Source organism: Papio anubis, chromosome 14 (assembly GCF_008728515.1).
Source record: "Papio anubis isolate 15944 chromosome 14, Panubis1.0, whole genome shotgun sequence".
NCBI classification, from domain to species: Eukaryota; Metazoa; Chordata; class Mammalia; order Primates; family Cercopithecidae; genus Papio; species Papio anubis.
In genome coordinates, this window is record NC_044989.1 from 32260160 (window position 1) to 32287638 (window position 27479).

The window sequence follows — 27479 nt, forward strand, 5'->3', positions numbered from 1 at the left end:
TCAGTATTGACTGTTGTAAAGATAATGGTTTAATGCATAAGAAAAAATTTACAATGATCCTTAGTATAATCAGTCCCTGTTATCTTTTGGTATTTTATAGAGCTAAGATTTTTTAAGTACCACACCAGGTTTAGGGTACAATTTAGACCTTGAGTAATGTCTTTACAATTTTTCTTTTAAAAAATTTTTCAGTAATGGCAAATGTGACCCATGTCAACCAGGATTTGGATCTGTTCTGTTGAAGGCTTTACTTGATAATATGTCGTTTTTACCTGCAGCAGCAACTGGTGGTATGTAAAATTAATCACAAATAGTTGTAGTCATATGGAACATCTCATATATATTACTTGGGATTATTTTGTAACTATGTTTTCTCTATTAAAGTTCACTTTTCTGTAGCTTATCTGTATTTTTTGAAGGGATTGATAGATTGTGGCTGGGTGGGCATATACTCCATCAATAATACTCCAAGGAAAAGATCGATGGGACAGTTACGTTACTATCAAGTCATCTTAATTCATAACTATTTTTCTGTACTTCATTACAATCATTGAGTTGTTTGGTTGTTTACTGACTATAACAGATCAGATGTCAGAAGCTAGAATTCCAGCATGTGCCAGGGAGGTGACATAAATAAGTAAAACGGTCCAGGTGTCACTGCACACACATATGTTTTGTGTGATTGGTAGGAACTATGGCAAACTGGAATTTCCTAAAAGGGGCCAGTGTTGTTGTTGTTGTTGTTGTTGTTTTAAAGCACCTGAGGACTCTGTGGAAATGCCTTTCAAGAATGAATGTAATGGGAGGTACAGTGTAGAATGATGGATACCAGAGTCTGGGAGGGTGTGAGTGGGATTTGAAGAGAAGTTGATAAATGAGTATGAACGTATGGTTAGAAGAAATAAGTTCTAGTGTTTGATAGCATGGTAGGGTGACTGTAATTTGTGGTATATTTCAGAATAGTTAAAAGATTTGAAATGTTCCCAATGCAGAGAGGTGACGGATATCCTAAATACCCTGATTTGATCATTATGCATCGCATACATATTTCAAAACATCACATGTACCCCCTATATATGTGCAATTATTGTGTATCAAAAAAGAATGAATGTAGTTATCAAGTAGGAATTCATAAAGCAGTTCTCTAAAATACCACATACATAAGGTAATGAAGATTTTTAAAGATGCTTACTGTTTTTGCTAGTACATAGTGTTACTATGAAGGGCTACTAATTTGGCCTTTTTAAGTCAAATTTTATTGATAGATATTTTTCACAATCTGTTTTATTAAAAAACAAACCATTCAGGCTGGGCACAGTGGCTCACACCTGTAATCCCAGCACTTTGGGAGGCCATGGAGGAAGGATTGCTTGAGGCCAGGAGTTTAAAAAAACAACCTATTCAACAAGTACCTCAGTGAGTTATGTATTTCATAAAGATTTCATGTTTGTGTTTAAAAAAAAAAGCTTGTTCAGAGTTGTTAAAAAGTTATATCATTCTCTTAATTTAGATAAAGTGTGTTTATATTTACATGGAACATATTGTGGCTACAACTATTAACTCTGGAATAGAACATGTTGACTCAGTTGCTCATTACAACTAGTTAACGATAGTCTCTAATGTTTAAAAGCTTCTTAAGGATAGTTTTAAAGTTAGGATGCTTAAATTTTGGCATGTATGTAGCAGTTAATAAAAAAAAGCAAAAATACACTTGTCATGATAATCTTTTAAGCAATGTTGATCTGTACCTAACACATTATAGAATAATTTTATTCCCCATTCATTCACTAAAATGGGCTATTTGAAGCTCACTGCCATCCTCTATTTTTAAAAAGTTTTGTACAGAGAAACAGTATTTCGGTAAGGATGACTTGAAGGACCTGCAGTCTCCTCACTTTTTCAGCTATTTTGAACTGTCCCTCAGAGTCATCTCACATTATTATACACCTAAATGCCTATGTTGACTTTATGAAACTCTTCAGAAATATTTGAAATTCTTAGTGTAAGACTGTGCGTCAGTGTGTTTATATTTTAAGTGTCCTCTTCGATCCCTCCAAGGAGTTGTCTTTGTAAATTGCCCATAAGATTTTTTTTCCAGAAAAAGGAGTATCTTTTTAGCAAAAGGAGGTATTCTGATAAACAGGTAATCTTAAATTCTCATTATTAGAGGAAAAGGAGGAAAAAGAAACATTTATTTTGTTGTTGTTGTTTCCAGGTTCTGTCTATTGGTATTTTGTCTTACTGAATTATGTGAAAGATGAAGATCTGGCTGGATGCAGTACAGCTTGTGCATCTTTGCTTACTGCAGTGTCCAGACAGTTACAGGACAGGCTAACGCCAATGGAAGCTTTACTTCAGACAAGGTATTTTAGTATATCTAATGATTAATAGCAGGCGTCTCTGAGTATGATCACGCCGTTGCAGAGAACTATTATTTTATATATATATGCTGAAAATAGTATTTTTCTTGCAAAAATGTTTAGTTTATACCTTACTTTTTCCACATGATAGTAGCCTGAGGTTTTATTTTCTTCTGTTTTCTCAGAAATTACTTTTTTTTTTGAGACTGAGTTTCGCTCTTGTTGCCCAGGCTGGAGTGCAATGGCGCAATCTTGCTTACCACAATCTCTGCCTCCCGGGTTCAAGCGATTCTCCTGCCTCAGCCTCCCGAGTAGCTGGGATTATAGACATGCATCACCAGGCCTGGCTAATTTTGTATTTTTAGTAGAGACGGGGTTTCTCCATGTTGGTCAAGCTGTTCGTGAACTCCCAACCTCAGTTGATCTGCCCGCCTCGGCCTCCCAAAGTGCTGGGATTACAGGCGTGAGCCACCGTCCCCAGCCAGAAATTACTCTTTAACAGTTTGATAAATCCTTATGATAATTATTCAGAGGGCTAATTTTATTTAATACTGAAAAGTGGTATCCCCTGCTAATGGAAGAAGAATGTAATGTGTCTGTTTCTCTATGCACTTTATAGATGGAATTATGTGAATCACTTATTGTCCCATAACTAGTATTCTTCTACCTGCTACTTATATTTTAAAACTTGTAACATGATGAATTAAGCAATAGCAAAAGGTTAGATTTAAGTTCTTGCCTGATGGTCTACGTTTGAAGTAGGGCATTCCTTTATTTAGAGCAGAGATTTTAGAATTTCCTAGATTAGATGTTCTGATTTTGATAACATTTTACTCAAAGCCTTTGTACTTGAGGCTATGTTGTAATGATTCAGGGGAGAGAATGGTGCCTGATTACCCTCGCTTCAGTCTGCAGGTGGCAGTCTTAGTACCTTAGTTGCCAGCGTATTGGAATCACATATGTTGAGTCTCTGGACAGTGTCCTTTAGAGTATAGATTGCAGGGAACATAGTTGAGATTCACTGAATTTGAGGGGTCAAATGTAGTCAGCATCTCCCTCGGCGCTGTTAGACTGCTTTTAAAACTAAGTAAAGGTAATTTGTTAATTAGATGGCTGAAAGGAAAATCGTTAGTGCATTATTTTGTTTTTCAGATATGGATTATATAGCTCACCATTTGATCCAGTCCTCTTTGATTTGGAGATGAGTGGCTCCTCTTGTAAAAATGTTTATAACAGCAGCATTGGTGTCCAGTCAGATGAAATTGATTTATCAGATGTCCTTTCAGGTAGTGATTTCTTTTATTAAAGGAAATTCTGAATGTTGTATCTTGGATTTAAGTTGCCATTTGACTTAACAGATTGTAGTCATGATGTTTTTTCTTTAGAAAACTAAAATTCCTTAGAACTTAACATATGAATCATTAAAATATTTGCTAGAAGTTCTTAACTTCCTCTTTCCCCCTGAAGAAAATCCCAGTATATTAAAGTCATGTTTGAAAGGGTTGTGACTTTAATTTTTTGTTTCTGTTATGCATTTCATTTCACTGTGATTTTAATGCTTATATGAGACTATTTAAAATTTGATTTATTTGTTGTAGACTTTTCAGTTTTATTCGATATATCTTTGCTGCCTTTATAAAGTTAAAAAAATTTCCTATTTCAAAAATACAAAATTAGTAATCTATACTTACTGTAATAAATAAGGATGCACAAACAAAAGATAATTTTCTGCATCTGTCACTTTCTTGAGGTAAGCTTTGTATACATTACATATATCCTTTTATACTTTCTGAAGAATGTGTTTTTCGGATGTATGCATAACTATTTACATAATCATTTTAAGTGCTAAAATTTACTGTCTATTTTTGTTAGATAAAACAGTGACCATTTCATTTTTTTCTTCCATCTAATTACACTTACTACAAATGTTGTTAGGAAACAAAAATGTTAGAAAATTTGCAAACAGATTAATAACCAGATATAAATAAATTTTGAGGGAGAAGTTCAATTTTGTTGAAAAGTAACTTATGAGGTATGATAAAAGCAAAATAAAAAAAATCAAATACCGAAATATAAATGAAATGTTAAATGCCTCAACCCCAACCTTTCCACCCTCTTAAGTTACTATTGTTATCTGGATGTTTAGCTATTTAAACTTGTTTGCTACCCGTATTCGTTAATATAGCTTCTAATGATAGATCATACTACACATACCGGTCTGTCACTTGCTTTTTAATTACTTATGTTGACTTGGATATATGTTATTGCTGTATTTGATGCCTTAGGCTCTGATTGCCTTATGCCCATCTCACCATTTTCTGTCTTCTCTATCCAAGTGACGCATCAATTAGGCCATTGCAATTTATGATTGGAACTAAGAGGAGAGACTAGAATTGGAGATACCAAGGCCTTCAGTATACCAAAAGAAGCAGTTAAATCTGTTAGGGTAAAAGTGTAAGGGAAAGACTGTAAGGTTCATTCCAAACTCTGAGGTAGTCAAGTTTGCAAATGAGTAAAGAAGACTCAGAACAAGGGATTTAGAAATCATGATATGTCTCCACTTTAATGTCTCATCATGTTGTTCCTCATTATTAGTCTTTCTACAGCATTTGTTTTTGTTGTTCTTATTGGCATCTGTGGCACAAGACAGAAATGTGAGAGTCATTCTTGATGCTTATATCTTTCTTATCTCCCACATTGAGGATACCACCATATGGCACCTATTTTTCCACTAGTGTACGCAGTTGTTCCTCTCTATCCGTGGGGAATTGGTTCCAGGACTCCTAGCGGACAACAAAATCTGTAGATACTAAAGTCCCTTATAAAAAATGGTGTAGTGCAGTTTGTATACAACTTACGCATATCCTGCTGTGTGCCTTAAATTGTTTCAACATCACTTATAATACCTAATACAATTTTAATGCTACATGAGTACTTGTTATACTGTATTGTGTAGGGAATAATGACGAGAAAAAAAGGCTGTAACAGACTCAGCCATTCATTTTTTTCCCCTGAATATTTTCTGTCTGTAGTTGGTTAATCCATGGACACCAAACCCACAGATAAAGAGAGCTGACTGTATTTCGAGTTTGTTCACTCTCTTACTTCTCATGATCACAAGTTACAGTCATCTTGAACCCAGACTACAGTAATAGCTTTCACAGTGGTCTTCCTACATCTATTCTTGCCTCACTTCAGTACATTCTCCACATTGCATTGAGTGTGATCGTTCAATTACTTTACCTTTCTCCTTAGAATACTTCTCATGTCTTCCCATCTTCTGAAGTTCAGAGTTTGTAATACAGCATAGAAAATCCTAAATGATTTGACTGTCTTTTCCTTGCCACTTTATCTTGTGTCATTGCCCTGTTTAGTCTTCTTTGGCCCTGTGGTTCTCAAAGTGTGTTCTATAGACCCCCAAAGGGTTCCTGAGATCATTAAGGGGATCTATATGGTCATAACTATTTTGATGATAGTAGAATGATGTTATTTGTCTTTTTGATTTCATTGACATTTTTATCAATTGTGAAAAAACATGGTGTTATTCACTATGCACTTGTAATAAAAACGTCAGTTTCATTTTAAAATGCCCTTGATGCAGTAAAAATTATTAATTTTATTAAAATTTTAACCCATGAATACACATCTTTTATTCTGAGATGAATGATACATATGCATAGAGTACTTCTGTGGCATGCCAAAGTACCATGCTTGTTTCAGGGAATTGTGCAGTTGAGTTACAAGCTGAACTACTTGCTTGATTCTTGGAATACCGTTTTTATTTGCAGTAATGACTGACAGACAAACTACGCTCATTTACACTGTGTTACTTGACAGTGTTTTTTGAAAAGTGAATGAGAAACATATCTCCCATAGTGAGCTTGATAGCTTCCCAGTATGTGCACTTTTCTCATGGGATCTGATATTAGAGAGCATAATTTTCCAATATTGGATAATGAAATGTGTCAACATTTGGAATATTTGTATACAGTGGTGAGCCAATATTTTCCAAATGATCAATGCATTGGTTTCACCATTATGTATGGGTAAAGTTCCTTAAAAGTATAAGATATATCAGCTGATCTTAATGTAACAGAGCTTGAGAAGTTCATTGGTAAGATTTCAGATACCACATTGTAACCTTTAAGAAATTACCACTTGTCAAGTTTTTGAATATGCAAGTATGTTAAAGTATTCTTTTGCCAACTACATATTTGTGTTGGGCCAGATTTTTTCACCTACTTCTACTAAAATGACATATTACAACATGTCGAATGCAGAGGCAGGTAGGAGAATCCAAGTATCCTCTGATACTTCACATTTTAAAGAGATTTTTAAATAGGTAAAACATTGTCACTTTTTTCATTAAATTATTTTTGCTTCAGAGAACAGTTATTTTTCATCAAATTATGCTATTTTAACATTTAATGCGTTTATTATTAAATGAATTAATATTTAAATTTCACATCTTAAAATTTCTACAATGGTAAGTACCAGTAAAACAATGAAAACAAGAGCTCTTCAGGGTTCTTAATATTTTAAAGATATGTAGAGGGATCTTAGAATTGAGAACTGTTCCCTCTAGCCATATTGTTCTTTCAGTTCCTTAAATGTGCCATGTTTCTTTACTGTGGGGATTTCACTCATGTTCTTTCTGCATGGCTTTTCTCCCACTTCAAGGGAACAAATATATAAAACTCTCTTATTCTTCCCATGAATGCCTTCATTTCATCAGAGAAGCATTTTGTTATCCCATGACTTAGTATTGATTGCCCCTTGACTTACAAGTCCTTTAAATTTCTCTGAAGTAAAACCTTGCAGCTTAAAAAAAAAGTTGCGTTAATTCCTAATAATCACTAACATAGAATATAGTCTTCATGAGGACTGGGGCTTATCCTTTTACTCTTCGGTTTCCCAATTCTTGGATTAAGTAAGTGTGCAATAAGCATTTTTCGGAACACGTGTAAGGCCCTATGCTGACCCCCAATAAGACACTGGAAAACAAGGTTATGATAGTTTATTCTTGTATTTGACAATCCTTCAGCTGTTAATGACAGTTTTTATATCTCCCCATTCTTTTCATCTGTGAATTCTGTTTATATGAGTGCTAATTTCAAAAAAAAAAATTGGAGAGTAGTGAATATAATCCTTGTCTTCCCAAACTACATACACAGTCCTTGTGAATTCATTTGTGTTCTTCCCTCCAGTCTTCTTGCTGTGGTTTTATTGGTCATATAGTTGTGGCTACATGGTTTTTTCTTTTAAAAACTACTTATGCTAGCTTAAACTATTTTTGTGACTATGAAGTAGTGTGCCTTATTCTATAAAACTGATAATATGAACAAAATACAAGAAACAATGTATAAATCTTGTTAATATTTTGAAATGATCGTCCTTTGTTTTATGTCTTATGCAGTTGACATCATAGAATGTATTCTGATTTTACATATGTGATAGCTAATGTCAGTAGCTGATTTACTACTTTTTTCACCCCATTTGAAATTGAAATCACTTGTTACTAAATATAAGTTTCATGTTATAGGAAACTACCACTCATGTTTCTGTTAATGTGAAGGGCTACTAAGTTGCTTTTATCCAAATCTGCTTTTGTAGCAGGGGAACTGGTGTCTGCTGTTTTGTCAGTTTTCTTAATACCATGCCCGTGATTCAAGCACTGTGTAAGAGTTGTGTATTTGTATGTTCTAATTAAAATTGAAGTTGCAGCTGTAATTATTGTTATGACTATTGCTTTTTAAAAATTATCTTCACATATTATAAAACTTGTCTTTTGCCATTAGGAAATGGAAAGGTCAGTAGTTGCACAGCTGCTGAGGGTAGTTTCACATCTCTCACTGGACTTTTGGAAGTTGAACCTCTGCACTTTACTTGTGTGTCAACTAGTGATGGAACCAGAATAGAAAGGGATGATGCAAGTACGTTTACTGGTATATACCTTCTTTTATTATATACTTTATGCAGTAATAAAGTGATATTTATGTATTTAAATATTAGTTCTAATTATGTAATTTTCATTGCTGTTATGTTAAGTGGAAATTTATTTGTGGGAGAGACATTTGGGGGAAATATAAATTGTTTTATATTCTTTGCTAAGTCAGTTCATAGGTTTTTTTTCTCCCTGTACCCACTTAGAACACTGTCTTAAATCATTCTGTTTTTATGTGTATGCACTTTCAGAAATTTTTTAATTTGAAAAATATCAAATATGGTGGAAGTGGAAGAGTAAAAATAGACTACATGTTTTCTACTATGGAATGATGTTTTTGAGAAGGTTGATATGAGTAAAGAGGGAATACTGTTTTTCGAACTAGTTTAAAACTACCTTGAATATGTGATGAGGTACTCTTTGGGTTTGTTGAATATGTGATGTTCTTGGTGTGTTAAATACCTTCACTTAAAGATTAAGTTTTTGACCGTCAATCAGTGGAAACTTGTTTATTTTCTTTCTTGTTTTCTGTGATTTTTTTTCCTCCTCACGTAGGAAGATCGGTGTTTATTTAGAGTTACTTCTATTGCAGTATGAATAATAGAAGTCTTTCAATTAAGAAGATTGGTTTATGATTTTATGTCTATATTAGTCACTGAAGGGTTTGAATATTGTCTTAACGTGATTCTTCTGTTGATGGTTTTGTGTAATTGGGTACCATCTTAGTCTCCTCAACAGTTTTAACAAAAAGCAAAAATGGTTTGCTACAAAAGTCATGAAAAATTTAATCTTAGCTGGTTTCAGAATAGCAAGAGGTTTTAAAAGGAATTTATCAGTTCTTTATTTGAGTGTCTTTTTGTTAGGAATTGCCTTATGTATCCAATTGTGGAGGTAACTACTATGTGAAATTCACAGTTTGTGTAGTGAATATGAGCTTTTTAGATAAAAACCTTATATTTCCTTTATATGGTGATTCTAGAAAGGTCAAAATTAATTTATATTTGTTTTCTTGGAATATAGAGTTATTTTGTAGAAACTTTTACATTTACATTAGAATAGAAACATGCCATGACAAAATTGCGCCACTGCACTCCAGCCTGGGCAAATAGCAAGACTCGTCTTAAAAAAAAAAAAAAAAAATTAAGTATCCTGGTTTGAGACAAGCCTGGTCAACATGGTGAAACCCCATCTCTACTAAAAATACAACAATTATGACTGGGTGTGGTGGCAGGTGCCTGTAGTCCCAGCTGCTTGGGAGGCTGAGGCACAAGAATTGCTTGAACTTGGGAGGTGGAGGTTGCAGTCAACTGAGATTGTGCTACTGCACTCTAGCCTGGGTGACAGAGTGAGACTCCATCTCAGAAAGAAAAAGAAATTAAGTATCCTGGATTTTTATTTTATTTTAAGAAAATTCATGTGTTTGCGTAAGTAATGCTTTTAGAAGGCACATAATTTTTAAAAGATAAAAGGTTAGGTTTGAAGAAGTATTTCTCCACACTCCCCACCCATTTCTCCTCCTGCAAAGCAAGCAATGGAACCAGTTTCTTGTCTTTACAGAGGTAGTCTGTGTATATATATGCCACCACCTCTTTATTTCACGCAAAATGAAACTGCCTAAAGAGAGATTTTTATTAAATGTTAAGGCAAAGTGCTGACTAGTGATTATAAGGAGCTGAAAGATGATTGTAGTCTCTCAACTTCCTGTTTACTTTTTTGAAACATGTTAATATTAATATAATACCTATGCGGAAAAGTGCAGAAAATAATTGCACAGCTCAGTAGTTTGTCATGGTACACATTGTCTATGTGACGACTGATAAGTAAAGAAAGAACATTTCTAGCACCCCAAAGGGTGTCTTCATGACCACTTCCATTTATTTCTTCCTCATTTTCTCCAGAAGCTAAACATCATCCTTTTAGAGTAGTTACTTCTTGGTTTTTGTTGATTTCTATGAATAACCACTTAATGATGCTTTCTTGAATAGTGATTGAGTAAGGTCTGTATAACATAGAATTGCACATATATGTATATTTGGTCGGCCTTCTTTTCAATCCTATGATTATGACATTAATCTATATCATTGCGTATAGACAGTTGGTTCTTTTTCGTTGCTGTTTAGAATTCTGTTGTCCGAATAAAACAAAATTTATGCGTCCACTATTGGTTTGTATACTGCTGATAAACATTTGAGTTGTTTCATTGTGGAGCTAGTAGTACTGATGGATATACTTTTGAATAGGAATGTAGAAGTTGATTCACTGTCATAGGGTATTCATATATTCAGCTTCAGTAAGTAATCTTTTTGCTGTTGGTTCCTATTTAAATGCTGTGGAGTCAAATACTCAGATTATTGATCTTGCAAATTTGTTGAGAATTGTAGAGGGTCAAATTCTATAAATATTCCATCCATACTTAATAATGTTAACTCTGCACTTGTTGGTGAAGTGTACTCTATATATCCTTTTGGTCAAGTTTGCTTATTGTGTTCTTCAGATTCTCTATCTTTATTGGTTATTTTACCTGTTTGTTTTTTAGTTAATGAGGCCAGTATGTTAAAAAAATGGTAGATTTGTTTATTTTTTGTCATCAATTTTTATACATTTTGAGACCATCATATAAATTTAGAATGGTTGTGAATTCTTGGAAATTTCTTCTATCATTATGAATTATCTTTTATTATTATTTTTTGAGATTGGGTCTTGCTGTGTTGCCCAGGCTGGTCTTGGGCTCAAATGCCCCTCTTGCCCCTGTCTTGCAAGTACCTGGGATTGCAGGCACACACCACTGCACCTGGCATGAGTTATCTTTTTATCTTTAAGTTTGCTATTTCTCCTAGGATTTACCTCGTCTGATGTTTGCTTAGTTAACACTAGCCTTCTTTGACTGCTGTTTGTATGGTATATATTTTTCCATCTTTTTACTCTCAACTTTTCAGTGTTTCCCTATGTTTTAGATATACTTTGTATAAGTGGCATGTAGTTGGATTTATTAAAAATCCAGCCTGATACTTTTGTCTTTCAGTGGGAGAGTTTAATTCAGTTACGTTTAATGTCATTAGTGATATATTCCTGTTTAAGTCTGCCATGATTTTTTATATGTACTGTTCTATTTCTCATTGTCCTGATGGTTGGTTACATGCTTCTTTTTCTTCCTTTTCTGTTTTTAGGGTTTGTTATATTTTTTACTGGTCAGTTTTTCCGTTTTATTCTTGAACCATTCTTTTAGTAATTATATCATTGAGATCACAGTATTTACTCTGATTCCAGAAGTATATGGTTTTTTCCATAATACATAATTAATTCCCATAATCCAGAATATATAGTCTGGATTCCAGAAGTATATATAAATTCCCATAATACATTATTATAATTTTTTATATTCAGTATTCACTTGAATTTACCTCATAATTCCATTCTCATTGCTTTTTATTCCTTTGTCTTTGAGCTTTTATCTGGTATGATTTTTCTTAGGTCTGAAAAATACTCTTAATATCTCTTTTTGTACTTATTTACTGATGACACATTCAATTAGGTTTTTTTGGGAAAAAGTTCAAAGTTTTATGAATACTCGAATGAACAAGCAGCATAGCCATTATCCAAATTCCAATATCATTGTTATTTTTTCACATTTGGCTATTCTTTTTTTCTTTGCCAAAATACTTCAAAACAGATCTAATATCTGATCATAATTACCTAAATTAATTATAATTTATTATGAAACCAGTGTTGTAATCAGTTAAATTAACATAATCAGTTTTGCAGTGTCATCTGATTTTCAATACATGATTAAACTTAATATAATAAATAATTCTATAGGGATTCTAAGTTACTAGTTATTTTTACTAGTGATTTAAAGGTAATCTTTCCTTGTCTTTTAGCTTAGATTGTATTTGTTAGAAGTCATCTGTCAGTCTTATTATTGCTTTTTAGAGGTCGTTTCTCAAACTTTCTGAGATTGCCCTTCTCCCCTTTTTTTGCTTTCAGAATTTTTCTGTGATGTTCCTACATGTGGTTTCATGTGTGGTTATTCCGCTTCAGATTGATAGGACTTCTTGAATCTTAAGTTGATAGCTTCCTGAAGTTTTAACTGATATCTTTCATAGCTTTAGAGAAATAGCCACTTAACTCTTTAAATATTGCTTCTGCTCCATTTTGTCTCCTGTCTTTTTGAGCCTTCATTTTTATATACGCTATATCTCATCATCATAACTGATAGAATTTTCAATTGTTTTATGTCTCCTTAGTTAATTATGGATATTTTCTTCTAATCCATCTTTTTTTTTTATACTTGTTCTATCTTCTACTATCTAATCATTTATGGGAAAACTACTCTGCTCCCACTTTACTGTAGTGTTGCCTCTGTAGTAAGTATCTCATGTATATATGGGTCTGTTTCTGTTTCATTGGTCATTTATTTGGTCTTTTGTTAATACTGTATTGCCTTCTTTTTTTTTTTTTTTTTCGTTTGATACAGAGTGAGATGCTCTGTAGCCCAAGTTGAAGTGCAGTGGCTCAATCGTAGCTCACTGCAGCCTCCCCTCCTGGGCTCAAGTGATTCTCCCACCTCAGCCTCCTGATAGTTGGGATTATAGACATGCACCACCATCAGTGAATTTTTGGATGTTTAGCGTAGATGGGGTTTTGCCATGTTGGCTCAGCTGGTCTTGAACTCCTGACCTCAAGTGATTTGCCCGCCTTGGCCTCCCGAAGTACTGGGATTACAGGTGTGAGCCACTGTGCCCAGCCTCTGTTATCTTAGTGTAACTTTATATTAAGTGTTTATATCTGATAGTAAAAATCTAAAAATTGATTTTCTAATTTTCTTAAAAAATAAAACTCAAAATGTTATGCAGTTATCACCACTATCTAATTCTAGAACATTTCCATCACTACAGAAAGAAACTCTTCATCCATTAGCGTTTTCTCCCATTCTCCCCAAACCCTTCCAATCTCCCGGCAACCAGTAGATTGGAGTTTCATCCATTTAGTCTGTGTCAGTACGTTACTCATTTTTCTGGCTGAATATTCCATTTTGTTTAGGCATTCATCTATGGGTGAATATTTCGGTGATTTCTTCTTTTTGGCTGTTACGTCTAATGCTGCTGTGAACATTTTTGGATAGGTTTTTAAATTTTGTTTTGTTTTGTTTTTTTGGTCAATGTGTGTTTTCGGTTCTCTTGGGTATGTACCTACGAGTACAACCTATGAATATTCTTTTTCTTAAAAAGATTGTTGTTGCTATTCTAGGTCTTTTGTATTTCTGTTTGAATTTTAGATTTAGTTTGTCAATTTCTACACAAAATACTTGTTGTTAAAATTTAGGGTCTATATGTAAATCAGTTTAGGAGAGTTGGCATCTTAATATTGAGCTTTTAAATGCATTAACACTTGTGTGTGTGTTTTTTTTTCTGTGATCCAGAATACACACTGGCGGTATATATTCTATAATATATTTAGGTCTTTGATTTCTCTTGGTTATGCTTTCTGGTTTTCAACATAGTTATACATTTTTGTTTTTTTTTTAGATTCTTAGTTATGTATTTAATTGTTATATTGTTATAAGCGATCTTCCTTTTAATGTTACATTCCATTCATTTGTTATTAGTGTATAAAACTATAATTGGTTTGTATATGTTACTGTCACATCTGGTGACAGTGCTATATTATTTTAAAAGTTTGTAGATAGTTGGTAGTTTCTTAGAGAATTTTTAATATGTTGCAATCATGTCATCTATTAATAGTTTTACTTTTTTCTTTCTAATCATTTTATTATTGGTTTTTCCTTGTGTTATATTGTGCTTTCTAGGTCTTCCTATATGTTGTTGAACAGAAATGGTAATAGTAGTACTCATCTTTGTCTTGATCATATATATATGTGTGTGTGTGTGTGTGTGTGTATATATATATACACATATATTTTTTGAGACGGAGTCTCACTCTGTTGCCAAACTGGAGTGAAGTGGCACAATTTTGGCTCACTGTAACCTCTGCCTTCTGGGTTCAAGTGGTTCTCCTGCCTCAGCCTCCCGAGTAGCTGGGATTACAGGTGCCTGCCACCACACCCTGCTAATTTTTGTATTTTTAGTAGAGACAGGGTTTTACCATGTTGGTCAGGCTGTTCTCGAATTCCTGACCTCAGGTGATCTGCCCGTCTTGGCTTCCCAAAGTGCTGGGATTGCAGGCATCAGCCACCGCACCTGGCTGAGCCCTATTTTTTTTATAACTAGAGTTTTTGAGGCCCTTTGCAGTATAAAAATAGAAAGGATATTGAAAACTCGGATTGTGCAAAAGATTTCTGATTAGTTCTATAGTCTGTAGTATCAGGATGGCTTATTTTTCCTTGGATTGTTTACATCTTCTGTTTGTTTGTAGGGATTCACTTGGTTTTCCCTGTATTATTTGGGCATTAGATTTTAAAATCAGTTAAATGTAAATGTTCACAGTATTAAAAACCACGTGTATTACCCCAAAATACAAGCATGGTATGAATGATTTAGCAAGTCTAACAGTTTCCCCTTGACTGTTAGAATTAATAACTGTTGATTTGGTGTGGAACATTTGAAGGAGCAGATGAATTTTATTTTGGGACCACACATATTCTATGAGATGCAATTGCTCTACTCTGCCCTCCCCTCCCCTCCCCTTCCCCCTCCCCCTCCATCACCCAGACTGGAGTGCAGTGGCAGTATCTCAGCTCACTGCAACCTACACCTCCTGAGTTCAAGTGTTTCTCGTGCCTCGGCCTCCTGAGTAGCTGGGCTTACAGGCGTGTGCCACCATGCTTGGCTTGTGTGTGTGTGTGTGTGTGTGTGTGTGTGTGTGTGTGTGTGTGTTTAGTAGAGACAGGTCTCACCATGTTGACCAAGCTGGTCTTGAACTCTTTACCTCAAGTGATCCACCTACCTCAGCCTCCCAAAGTGTTAGGATTACAGGTGTGAGCCACCATGCCCAGCCAATTGCACTGTCTTTGACCAAGCTTATAATTAGTATTGGGTAAATGAAGGGCACAGTATGACTGCATTGTAATGAGTGGTGGTTTTGTTTTTTTACATAAGGAAATTTAATTATGAGAGGATATGTACAGTTTTTGTTATTGGCATGTTGTTTATTTTAGCTTATTTTTTAATTTTATTGGAATTCTGGCACAATATAGCCCTTGTTTGCTTTTAAAGAGATAGGCTGTTAGAGTGCCTGGATTTTCCCCTTTATCCACTACCTGTGAGCAAATTACTTCCCTCAGCTTTAGTTTTATTATGTAGAAAATGGGATTATTTTAGTACCTCATACGTATAATAATAGCAACAAAACTTTGCTTAGTTAGTACTTAATACTTTTCTCTTGCCAAGATTAAATAAATTGATGTAGCTTCCATGCTTAACACTATGCCCTTCATTGGCTTTGGCTTTACATACACTTTGGTTCTGTTTCTAGTTCTACTACTATGAGTTTACAGGGTAATTTCTCTGAGCCTTCTTTACTTAATCAGCAAAGAAAAAAAAAAAAGGGAATCATGATGCCTGGGCCATAAATTTGCCCATAAAGTGAATTGTAGTTATTCTTTAAAACAATGCCACATGGTAATGCATACGAAATATTTGCTATTCTTATAGCAGTTAGCTTTCCCCCCATTGTGAGTTTGTAGTAAGGCCTGTTAAAAATATTTATGCTGTTATTAAACTTGGCACCTACCTTTTGTTTTGTGCTGACATACTGGATTAAGTTGTGAAATGAAGTTTTTATCCCAGCTTTTCCAATATATTTCTCATAAATATTGGAAAACAATGCAGAAAGAATTATGTATAATGTTGTTTGAATAACAATGAAATGGAAAATCAAAGAAATCTCTTGTAGGGTTTCATTGAGTCTTTATTACTGATAATGTTCATGGGTAGAAGTGTGTGCTAGTTTTACTGTGTGTGTAAAACATTTGGTATTCTGGGTAGCTTATTCTGTGTAGGCCTTGTCTCTGTATAGGATATGCTTTACAATGAGGAAGTGTCATTTTCATCTGTTTTTAAATGAAGATCTTTTTTTTTTTTTTTTTTTTTTGAGACGGAGTCTCGCTCTGTCGACCAGGCTGGAGTGCAGTGGCGCGATCTCGGCTCACTGCAAGCTCCGCCTCCTGGGCTTACGCCATTCTCCTGCCTCAGCCTCCCGAGTAGCTGGGACCACAGGCGCCCGCCACCTCGCCCGGCTAGTTTTTTGTATTTTTTAGTAGAGACGGGGTTTCACCGTGTTCGCCAGGATGGTCTCGATCTCCTGACCTCGTGATCCACCCGTCTCGGCCTCCCAAAGTGCTGGGATTACAGGCTTGAGCCACCGCGCCTGGCCTTAAATGAAGATCTTATATTTGAAGGGCTTTTGGGTCCTTTGGTAGGTGAAGTGGGGTGTGTTGTTGCAGTAAGAAAACTTAGTAAAGCAAATTTATTTCTTATGCTCAAATTGTGTAATAAGATTACTTTCATTTTGAATGATCACTTTAACAAAAATATTTGCAAACTCAAAAGTATACTGTCTCTGATTTTGCTTTGCTTTAAGAAGTCATTCCTCATTGCTGGGCTGGGCGTGGTGGCTCACACCTGTAATCCCAGCCTTTGGGAGGCCAAGGCTAGTGGATCACTTGAGGCCAGGAGTTCCAGACCAGCCTGGCCAATATGGCAGACCCCATCTCTACCAAACATACAAAAATTAGCCCAGCATGGTGGTGCATGCCTGTAATCCCAGCTACTCAGGAGGCTGAGGCACAAGAATCTCTTGAACCCAGAGGTGGAGGTTGCAGTGAACCAAGATCACGCCACTGCACTCCAGCCTGAGCAACAGAGTGAGACCCTGTCTCAAAAAAAAAGTCATTCCTGGATTTCCTAGATCTTTAGTGATAGTATTATCAATATACTTTATTTTACCATTAATGTTTCCTTATTTATACTTTCCAGATAGTGCCAAAATATTTGAACATGTTTTCTCTTTAACCTTTTCTTCATCCTGGTGTTTTTTGTTTTTGTTTTTACCCCTTGTCTTATGCCAGTGAGTTCCTTCGGGGTTACTCCTGCAGTAGGTGGACTATCATCTGGGACAGTTGGGGAAGCCTCGACAGCCCTGAGTTCAGCAGCCCAGGTAGCTTTGCAGTCTCTCTCTCATGCAATGGCTTCAGCCGAGCAACAGCTACAGGTGCTGCAAGAGAAACAGCAGCAGCTTTTGAAGCTTCAGCAACAGGTTGGAGACTATTTGGCTCTTTGTTCATGCTGTCTCTAAACTTCAAAAGCTGAAAAAGTACTTTAAAAATGACCATTATTTTCATAAAGAAATGTAGGTTGACTGATCTGAGCTAATCATTTTCGACAAAAATTGAGGTAAAGTCTTTGTGATATTTAAGTTGGTTGACATTGTATGAATACATCTTATTTGATACATATTTGAGGGAATATGATTGATATTTTTTTGTGCAGTGTTGAAGTAAATCCGTTCTCTAAACACTCGATCAAAGAATATGTACAGTTACTAGTTACTATTTACATGGAGTATAGTTCCTAAAAAAAAATTTTATAGAACAGTTAAATTAATGTGACTTAAAATTCACAAATAATGACAGATGCTTTATAAATTTTATTGTGGCTTAAGTTAGGGGTTTCCAATCCCTGGGCCACAGACCAGTACCAATAAATGGCCTTTGAGGAACTGGGCCGCACAGCAAGATGTGAGCGGTGGGCAAGCGAGCACTACCTGAGTTCCATCTCCTTTTAGATCAGCAAGGGCATTTGATTCTCATAGGAGCATGAACCTTATTGTGAACTGTGCGTGTGAGGGATCTAGGTTGCATGCTCCTTATGAGACTCTAATGCCTGATGATCTGAGGTGGAAGAGTTTCATCCCAAAACCAGTCGCCTGTGCCTCCGCCACATCTCCCTGCATCTGTGGAAAAATTGTCTTCCATGAAACTGGTCCCTGGTGTCAAAAAAGTTGAGGACCGCTGGTTTAAGTGAAATCTGTGGCAATTTCAGGTGACAAATTGTATTACATTAGTCAACCTGAGAATTCACCTCCTTAAAATATTTTGTTTTGAGCAGATATTCCTTATTTATATTTAATTGTTGTGTTTCCTTTTCACCACTACCTTGAAAGAGTCCTAGTTCCCAAATAACACAGGAAGTTTTGTGTTAAATATTTAAAGTGTACATAGCAAAGCAATGATCCATTTATATTGAGTCCAGTTTTGATTTAATTTCATCTTTAAGTATGATCAATTTAATAATGTTTATCTTCATAATATATGCCCATGTGGTATTCTGCTACAATTTAGGTAGGCAGGATTAGTCTATATATGTTGCTTTTACTTCTTTTGCAGAAAGCAAAGCTGGAAGCCAAGTTACATCAGACAACAGCTGCAGCAGCTGCAGCAGCATCAGCAGTAGGTCCTGTTCACAACTCTGTGCCTTCCAACCCAGTGGCTGCCCCTGGATTCTTCATTCATCCATCTGATGTTATTCCACCCACTCCAAAAACAACACCTCTTTTTATGACTCCACCACTCACTCCACCCAATGAAGCAGTTTCCGTTGTGATTAATGCCGAACTTGCACAGCTTTTCCCAGGCTCAGTCATTGATCCCCCAGCAGTCAATCTTGCTGCACATAACAAAAATTCCAACAAGTCCAGAATGGTAAATTATGTTTTAAATAGGTGTTGGCTTAGACATTTAAAAATATCTTGAAATATACTCTAACTTTAGAAGGCAAAATTTTTAATACCAACTTGATGTATCAAATTATTTTCTTTTATAAAATATTACAGTACATGCATTAAGAGAAGAAACTTATTAATTTGATATTATGGTTAGTAGTTTTTATAGAACTATAGTAATATCAGTATAAAGTTAGACTTTTTTTTTTCCCCCCGCTCTAGAATCCACTTGGTTCTGGTCTAGCCCTTGCAATTTCTCATGCTTCACATTTTCTTCAACCTCCGCCTCACCAGTCCATTATTATAGAGCGAATGCATTCAGGTAATCTTCACTTTCTTAAAATATTTCTTTCTTTCTTTTTTTTTTTTTTGCTTAGACTGCCAGCCTTTTTAAGACTCATTATTCTTCAGTTTGATTTTTGTTTTGTTTTGTTTTGCAAATCGCATTTCCTCTTCGGTAAGTACATTTTATCAAGATAAGCACTTACATGTTCAAGCTTTGTGCCCACCAAATTGCATAAAGAGTGCTGTTGGGTAGTGGATTTGATCTGTTTATGAATCTTGACTGCTGATGTATTATTGACATAAATAATTCATTGTAGTTGGCCAAATCACCATTATACTAGAAATTACACTCAAAATATTCCTAAAACTAGCCTTCTTATAGTAGAACTCTTTCTTGAGAAGAGCAAACAGAACTACTGCTTACTATAATAACTGAATAAGAATAATAACATATCGTAGGCTCTGAATAGTTTGAATGTTACCTAAGTTTGTTTTCTGCTTATATGCTAAAGAACTGAGATTGGGATAGATGCTTTCAATTGCAACATATTTGTGAATAAACTGTAGGCAGTTTTTCTCTTAAAAAAGTTGGTTTTAACTACTACAAACATTTTTGTGGCTTAGCAGCAGTAGAGTTCAAGAAAATCCTCAAGGAAGTAATAAGGTTATAGTATACACTGTAGCATGTATCATTATATGAAGAATTAAATAATATTTGTGTTATTGCAATGTGGTTGTTTCCTCTTTTTAAGAAGGAGTTTGAAAGCTAAAATAAAAGTCTTATGGTATTTTCTGCCCAACTAATCATTCATTGGTAACAACATTAGTGTTGATGACATTCAGAGGGGAAATTTGTTATTCTGCAGTCTTATGGGAGATGAGCGGTTGTTTACACTGTAGTTTGGTTTTTTATACATAGCAATGACTGCAGTACATAAGCCTCCTGAGGAGGATAACTATATTCTTTCTTTGTTTTTAATAATTTTTCTTTTTAGGGAAGTATTAGTAACTGCCTTGTTTTCTTTTAAACTAGCTCCGTCGAGAATAGCACTATTCCTAGAAGTTTAATTTAGTTGTTTTCCTTCACTATAAAATGTAGCTGGTAAGGTTACTAGCTGACCCACTCCAACACAATAAAGAAGAAAAGGAATTATGACATTATTAATGATCTGCCTTCTGTTCTACTAATTGAACTTACTCTTGTAATGTGGGTGAAATGAGGGATGCAAATCTGCTTTTTCTTCACCTGTTTCATCTGGCATTGAGCTGAAGAGACTGGAATACGTCTATACTGGGAAAAAGCATTGTTTGAGATCCATTAGAGGACCTTCCCAAGGCCTTTTTCAGTGGTAGTTTGATTATATATGATTGTAGTCCTGCTTTCACTTTGCATCTAAACCCCAATGAATGCAGTATGCAACTTCACAGGAAGTTAAGCAGGGCTTAAGGAAACTAAATCAAGTAATACTGTTTGGTATTTAAATGCATCTAGTTGTGAAATTGAGAAAAAAGTTGCCAATGGCTGAAAGAAGAGTAGATTCATCCCTTACAAAATTAAGTAATATACTGCATTTGCTGATTTAATTTTTAAAAACTCTAATGTTTTAAAGAAGCTTGTTTGTTGATTGCCTTAACTGTAACAGTAACAGTCTTACTCTTGTTTTTTTTTTTGCTTTGTTTTGTTGTTTGTTTTTGTTTTTTAAAGAGGGGTGGCCGGGTGCGGTGGCTCACGCCTGTAATCCCGGCACTTTGGGAGGCCGAGGTGGGTGTATCACGAGGTCAGGAGATCGAGACCATCCTGGCTAATTCGGTGAAACCCCGTCTCTACTAAAAATACAAAAAATCAGCTGGGCGTGGTGACAGGCACCTGTAGTCCCAGCTACTTGGGAGGCTGAGGCAGGAGAAAGGTGTGAACCCAGGAGGCAGAGCTTGCAGTGAGCTAAGATCGCACCACTGCACTCCAGCCTGGGCGACAGCGAGACTCTGTCTCAAAAAAAAAAAAAAAAGAGAGAACAGGGTTTCACTGTATTGCCCAGTATGGAGTACAGTGGCTCTTCACAGGCGCAGTAGCAGTCTAATGTATTGCAGCCTGGAACTCCTCGGCTCAAGCAATTCTCCTGTCTCAGGTCCCCAGTAGCTGGGACTACAGGCACCGGCCACTGTGCCCAGCTACTCTTAATTTTCTACTTAAGTCTTGGGGTTCAAAACTAACACAGACATGTATTTCAGAAAATTTTTGAATCAATTGATAAGGCCATTTTTACACATTTACTTTTCCTGTTTGTAGTTTGGTGAGTTGATTTCATATTTTAAGATGAGTGCTCCAAACTACTTTTGAGTGTATCATTTGGTTAATTGATATATTTTTGGTCAACTGTTTCTCTTTCTCTCATAGGAGCAAGGAGATTTGTGACCTTGGATTTTGGAAGGCCTATATTGTTGACTGATGTATTGATTCCCACTTGTGGAGACTTGGCCTCTTTGTCAATTGACATTTGGACATTAGGAGAAGAGGTGGATGGAAGGCGGTTGGTAGTGGCAACTGATATAAGCACCCATTCACTAATTCTTCATGACTTAATACCACCTCCCGTGTGCAGATTCATGAAGGTAAAGAACTTTAAGAAAGTAAATTGATACGCTTTTTATGTTTCTGACAAGTTATGAAAAATAAACAATTTAAAAATATAACTTTTAAAATACATTGCTCAGATTTTTATTGTGGCAGATGTGCATATATGTATATTTATAATTTTTCATTTCAGATCACTGTCATTGGACGTTACGGGAGTACAAATGCCAGAGCCAAAATCCCATTAGGATTTTACTATGGTCACACCTACATCTTACCTTGGGAAAGTGAACTGAAGTTAATGCATGATCCTCTAAAGGGAGAGGGAGAATCTGCAAACCAGCCAGAAATTGACCAGCATTTAGCAATGATGGTTGCTCTACAGGAGGATATACAGTGCAGGTTAGTATAGAGTACAAATTTTAATCTTATTGAAACTTTGTATTTTATATAATGTCTTGCTTATAATTCTGTCAAGAAATATCTTTTCATAGGTGTACAGATAAGAGCAAAAGGAAGTAGGAGATTAGCACGTTATAGTAACACCTAATACATGAAAATATTGTGATTAATTAATGGACTGCATGTATTAGTACCTATCAAGTGGGTAATTCTTTTTAATGGTTGTATGTTAACAGGTTTAAGAGATTTAATTCTTAGTATTTGTACATGTACATAAAGAGGACATTACAAGAATTATTTTGTTCAATCATTTTTTACTTTTAGATATAACTTGGCTTGTCATCGTCTGGAATCTCTTTTGCAAAGTATTGATCTTCCTCCTCTAAACAGTGCTAACAATGCACAGTACTTTTTACGAAAACCAGATAAGGCAGTTGAGGAAGACAGTAGGGTTTTTTCTGCTTATCAAGATTGTATTCAGCTACAGCTTCAACTAAATTTGGCTCATAATGCAGTGCAGAGACTCAAAGTGGCGCTAGGTGCAAGCCGGAAGATGTTGAGTGAAACATCAAATCCAGAAGATTTAATTCAGACGTCTTCCACAGAGCAGTTACGTACTATCATCAGATATTTATTGGACACGTTGCTCAGCCTGCTTCATGCTTCTAATGGTTTGTATTTGGCTTACATATTTTAAAGGCTGGAAATATACTTGATATGATTTCGCTGCATGTTTTAGGATTTGTGTCAATATTTTATATTGTAAATTTTGGTATTTTAAAAAATGTCAATATTTATGAAATGTCTCTTTAGGTTAATACATTTCTCCCTGTTATTTTAAATATTTCTTAAATGAATTTTTGTGTGTTTCTTTTGGGTTTCTGCTATTGACATGCACATCATTGTGCTACTGGCATGGTATTAAGTATTGCGTGGAAGTTCAACAGTGAAACTTTTCATAAATTGCTAATATAAAGGTATCATTTTTTAGCCAGGAGGTATTTTTGATCATTACACAAGCTCACACATTCACTGACACAGTCATCTGATACATCCAGCTCCATAGGCAAGAAATGTAAATTACTTAAGTGCTAAATATTTCTCTCTCCAAGTATCTAACAGATTTCTACATATAAGGAGTAAATACATTGCAAAATAAATGGAATATAATTATCTACTGATTACTAGAAAAGAGGAAAGTGCGTTTAGGCATGCTTTAATATTATACAATACATTTAAATAGGAAAGTTTACTGTTTTCTTTCTTGTAATAGGACACTCTGTTCCTGCAGTTTTGCAGAGCACATTTCATGCCCAGGCCTGTGAAGAGCTCTTTAAACACTTGTGCATCAGTGGAACCCCAAAGATACGGTTACATACTGGTCTTCTGCTTGTTCAACTATGTGGTGGTGAAAGATGGTGGGGTCAATTTCTTTCTAATGTCCTTCAGGAATTGTACAATTCAGAGCAGCTTCTCATCTTTCCACAGGATAGGTAGGTCGGAAAATGTTGGAGGTATTTGTTATTAATGATTTGTACTTTTCACAGTTACTAGTCAGCTTTTGAAATCTTTGAAATGTGGATACTAAGTTGTGAATATGAAGCAGATCTCAGAGTTTGTGAAATGACCAGTGAAGGGCACCAGCACTGTGTATCGAAGAAGATAATAAGTAATAATTAGACTCTACTCTTTAGTTTTCTAATTGAACTTGTGGACTTCCTAGATCTCTGTTTATAAGTATTTCTATTAGATTATGTTACTTTATATGCTAAATGTGTTTGTGGCTAATAAAGTTCTCTCATTCACTAAGTGCTTGATTTCTTGTTAATAACATTAGAAAATATAACCAGTAGTTAGAAAAATAACTAATTTTAACTTCATACCTCCAGATACAAATCTTGCTTTCCCAGTCTGATATATAGTATGGTTTAAGAAAGCAAACATTCTGTCATTACTCTGTTAAATTTCTGTGTAAGCTATTTTAAAAATTGAACACTCAAATTGATTCTTACTATTTTCTCTTTTTTTTTGTTTTGTTTTGTTTTTAGGGTCTTCATGTTACTTTCCTGCATTGGTCAAAGATCACTTAGTAATAGTGGAGTATTAGAAAGCTTACTTAATCTCTTGGATAATTTATTGTCACCTCTTCAGCCACAGTTACCCATGCATAGGAGGACAGAAGGTATTAATAGAAAGCAGTGTTCTTTAGTAAAAACAGTATTCCTGTAAATATTGCTTTTATAAAATACCTTCTCTGAAATACTTTAATATTAATTGCTGCACATTTAATATTTTTATGATGTAAGCTTTTAAGAATGAGCAACCTTCATGTGATTGACTGCTATGTAGTTATTACTTTTAAAATTTATTACCTTTTCATTATTTGCACTTAGTATAGTATGTTTTTCCTATACTGTTATAACTAAAATCAAACTCCCTGATATAAGTTTAAGCTGTAAGGCACAGTTTTGTTCCAATCAACAATAATGAGTTTTGTTTGAGCAAACTTTTTTGTAAGAATAAAAACATTAGAACATAGTTTAGTGCTATATGAATTATAAGCTGAGAGTTAGATGTTTTATTTCAGTTCCTGTGAGTCTAAGAATAGTCTCTTATACCTTGCTTTCTAGTTTATATATTACACTTTGGATTCAGCCTACACTTAATCTGTTTTTATACCTTGAAGTCTTTGTCTTTCATTAGATTTGATGTTCTACTCAGTTTCTGGCTGTTGGTGTCTATTTTTTAGACTTATTACATATAAATATTAGTGTTAGTAATGATATGATATGTTTTGGATTTATAAATTTTTTTGTTTCACTTATAGTATCAGACCTAATTAGGAATCCTAAAGTCATCTGGATGTTTTTCCTTTACTCTCATCTCTCTACAGGAGTACTAGATATTCCCATGATCAGTTGGGTTGTTATGCTAGTGTCCAGGCTGCTGGATTATGTGGCAACTGTGGAAGATGAAGCAGCAGCTGCAAAGAAACCTTTGAATGGTAAAGACAGGGAGAGGTTTCTGACAGGTATCAGAAGTTTATAATAATACGTTGGTGGGGATTTTGAGTGACTTCGCAGTTGTTCCAGAACTGGCTATTGGCCTGGAGCTACCAGCTGTATGTAATTTATAGAAAATACAAATGAACTTTACTACAATTCTGTTTAAAGATAACATTTATACTTGGTGAACTTTATAGACAAGCTCCTTTGTCTGGACATGACTTTTAGTTTCTAAATACAGTTATGACTTTCACAAGGTGTCTTCCCTTAGGCTCGTTTAAAGACTTTATAATAGCATGCATATAAATGAGTTATGAAAGGGAAATCAGAGAGTTCTTATTTTTTCTTAGTGTGATGTGTCATTTCATTTAGCATTATTGGTATCTGCTAATTAGCTACAAATGACCTTTATTTTTAAATACAGAAATTCTCAGATTTTGAGTTGTAAGCTTTCTTTATAGGTTCGAAGCATAGAAAAATTTAAAAATTAAATCAACCTGCAAAATTATTTTATTCCCCTCTTCCCAATTAACAAGGCTTTTTGTTTTTATTTATTTTTATTTTTCCTCAGAGATTCTTGTTCTGAAAATAAGGGTTTTTAGATAAAGGATTTGAGATAGCTAAATCCAGTACGTAAACCATTGAGATATATAAGCCTACATACAGTTTACATCTAGTATGTAAGCCATTGAGATCCATAAAATTTGGAATTCTGTACATTGTCAGGAACTCAGTATTTTTAAAAGTTCCCTTGAGATATTATAGTGGAATCAGTTGTTTATAGTGCATATTGTGTTTAGGAAGATGATGGGGAATTCATATGTATAAGGAATTTGTTTTATAGTGATTTTTTAAAAATAATGTATATCTATAGTTTACTCAGTTGTAGGATATAGAGGTAAGAAATACAATGAACATAAATAAAACTACATTCATATTGAGAAAGTCTTGTCTCGTTCTGTCGCCCAGGTTAAGTGTAGTGGCATGATCTCAGCTCATGGCAACCCCCACCTCCTGGGTTCAAAGGATTCTCCCGTCTTAGCCTCCCAAGTAGCTGGGATTATAGGCGTGTACCACCATGCCTGGCTAATTGTTTTGTATCTTTAGTAGAGACGAGATTTCACCATGTTGGCCAGGCTGATCTTGAACTCCTGACCTCAAGTGACCCACGTGCCTCAGCCTCCCAAATTGCTGGGATTACAGATGTGAGCTACTGCTCCTGGCTGAGAAACAGTCTTGAAAAAAAAAATATAAAATAAACTGTAATGTAATCTTGGAATGTAGCAGATAGTATTGGGAGTATGTTTGTTTATACATGTAGATACTATGGAAACATTGATGGAAGAGTTTTAGGGTTTTAAGAACTTGAACTAAGACTTGATAAATAGGTAGTAAAGAGAAAAACATGTTTTTAGGATTAAGAAAAGATGTTTTAGGATTGGAGATGGGTAAAGTGTGATATTGGGCCTGAATTAAATGAAACAGAATAGCCTGGACATACTCCAAAAAAGGAGAGTAAGTATAGGTAGACAGTTATGCGTTCTGAACTATCTAAGCTTATTTTGGCAGTTATTAATTAAATTATTGAGTATCCTTTTTTGGTCCCTGATTAAAAGTATCTGTGTTTGAAATAGGCAATAATAGTATTTGTTGTTAAAATTGAATGACATCATCAAAGTTGTATAGAGATTAATCTTAATTGTGGAGGAAAATCGCTATTATCTAAAGGAAAGATTGGAGACAGAGGGAACTCTGGTTTTAAAATGATTTAGGGTCTACGTTAGATAATTGACAGTTATCCAGTCTTTATACAGTCAGATCTTCTAGCAATTTCTTTACAATGTTTTTCTTATTAAAACTGCTTTTCATGATTGGCACATGTATAATTGTGTTTTTTATTTTTTGGGTAGGAAAGGTACTTTAAAATCACATTTAACAGAATGATTAATACAAGTTTTCCTTCGCCTGTAGGTAATCAGTGGAGTTTTATTAACAATAATCTACACACTCAGAGCTTAAATAGATCTTCTAAAGGCAGCAGTAGCCTTGATAGATTATATTCCAGAAAAATCAGAAAGCAGCTTGTTCATCATAAACAGGTAATTGTCAATACATTTAAAAATTTTTAATGTTTGAGAGTATTGTTTTGGAGGTTGCATGAGATAGATGTGCCATGAGATACGAGGTATGACATTTAATGGGCTCTTAGCTTAGGAAACACTTTGGAGACTTCA

At 34.8% G+C, this 27479-nt stretch overlaps 1 protein-coding gene across 18 annotated transcripts in view; it reads left to right on the forward strand.

The window, feature by feature from the left end:
- The window catches only part of BIRC6 (baculoviral IAP repeat containing 6), a 258602-nt gene that overhangs the window by 82893 nt on the left and 148230 nt on the right, over nt 1-27479 (forward strand). For 11 of the 18 annotated variants that reach the window (XR_002516594.2, XR_002516595.2, XM_021924741.2 and 8 more), the window contains 14 exons: nt 193-290; nt 2216-2363; nt 3513-3646; nt 8159-8305; nt 17330-17517; nt 18647-18961; nt 19204-19303; nt 21662-21876; nt 22032-22240; nt 22565-22911; nt 23514-23733; nt 24289-24422; nt 25134-25271; nt 27217-27344. Coding sequence is in view for 16 of the 18 variants with exons in the window: in XM_021924741.2 (XP_021780433.1) it covers nt 193-290; nt 2216-2363; nt 3513-3646; nt 8159-8305; nt 17330-17517; nt 18647-18961; nt 19204-19303; nt 21662-21876; nt 22032-22240; nt 22565-22911; nt 23514-23733; nt 24289-24422; nt 25134-25271; nt 27217-27344 (2521 nt within the window). In the remaining 2 variants the exon portion in view is untranslated. The remainder of the gene's footprint in view (nt 1-192; nt 291-2215; nt 2364-3512; nt 3647-8158; nt 8306-17329; nt 17518-18646; nt 18962-19203; nt 19304-21661; nt 21877-22031; nt 22241-22564; nt 22912-23513; nt 23734-24288; nt 24423-25133; nt 25272-27216; nt 27345-27479) is intronic. The other 7 variants (XM_021924730.2, XM_021924735.2, XM_021924729.2 and 4 more) reach the window with 6 other exon arrangements.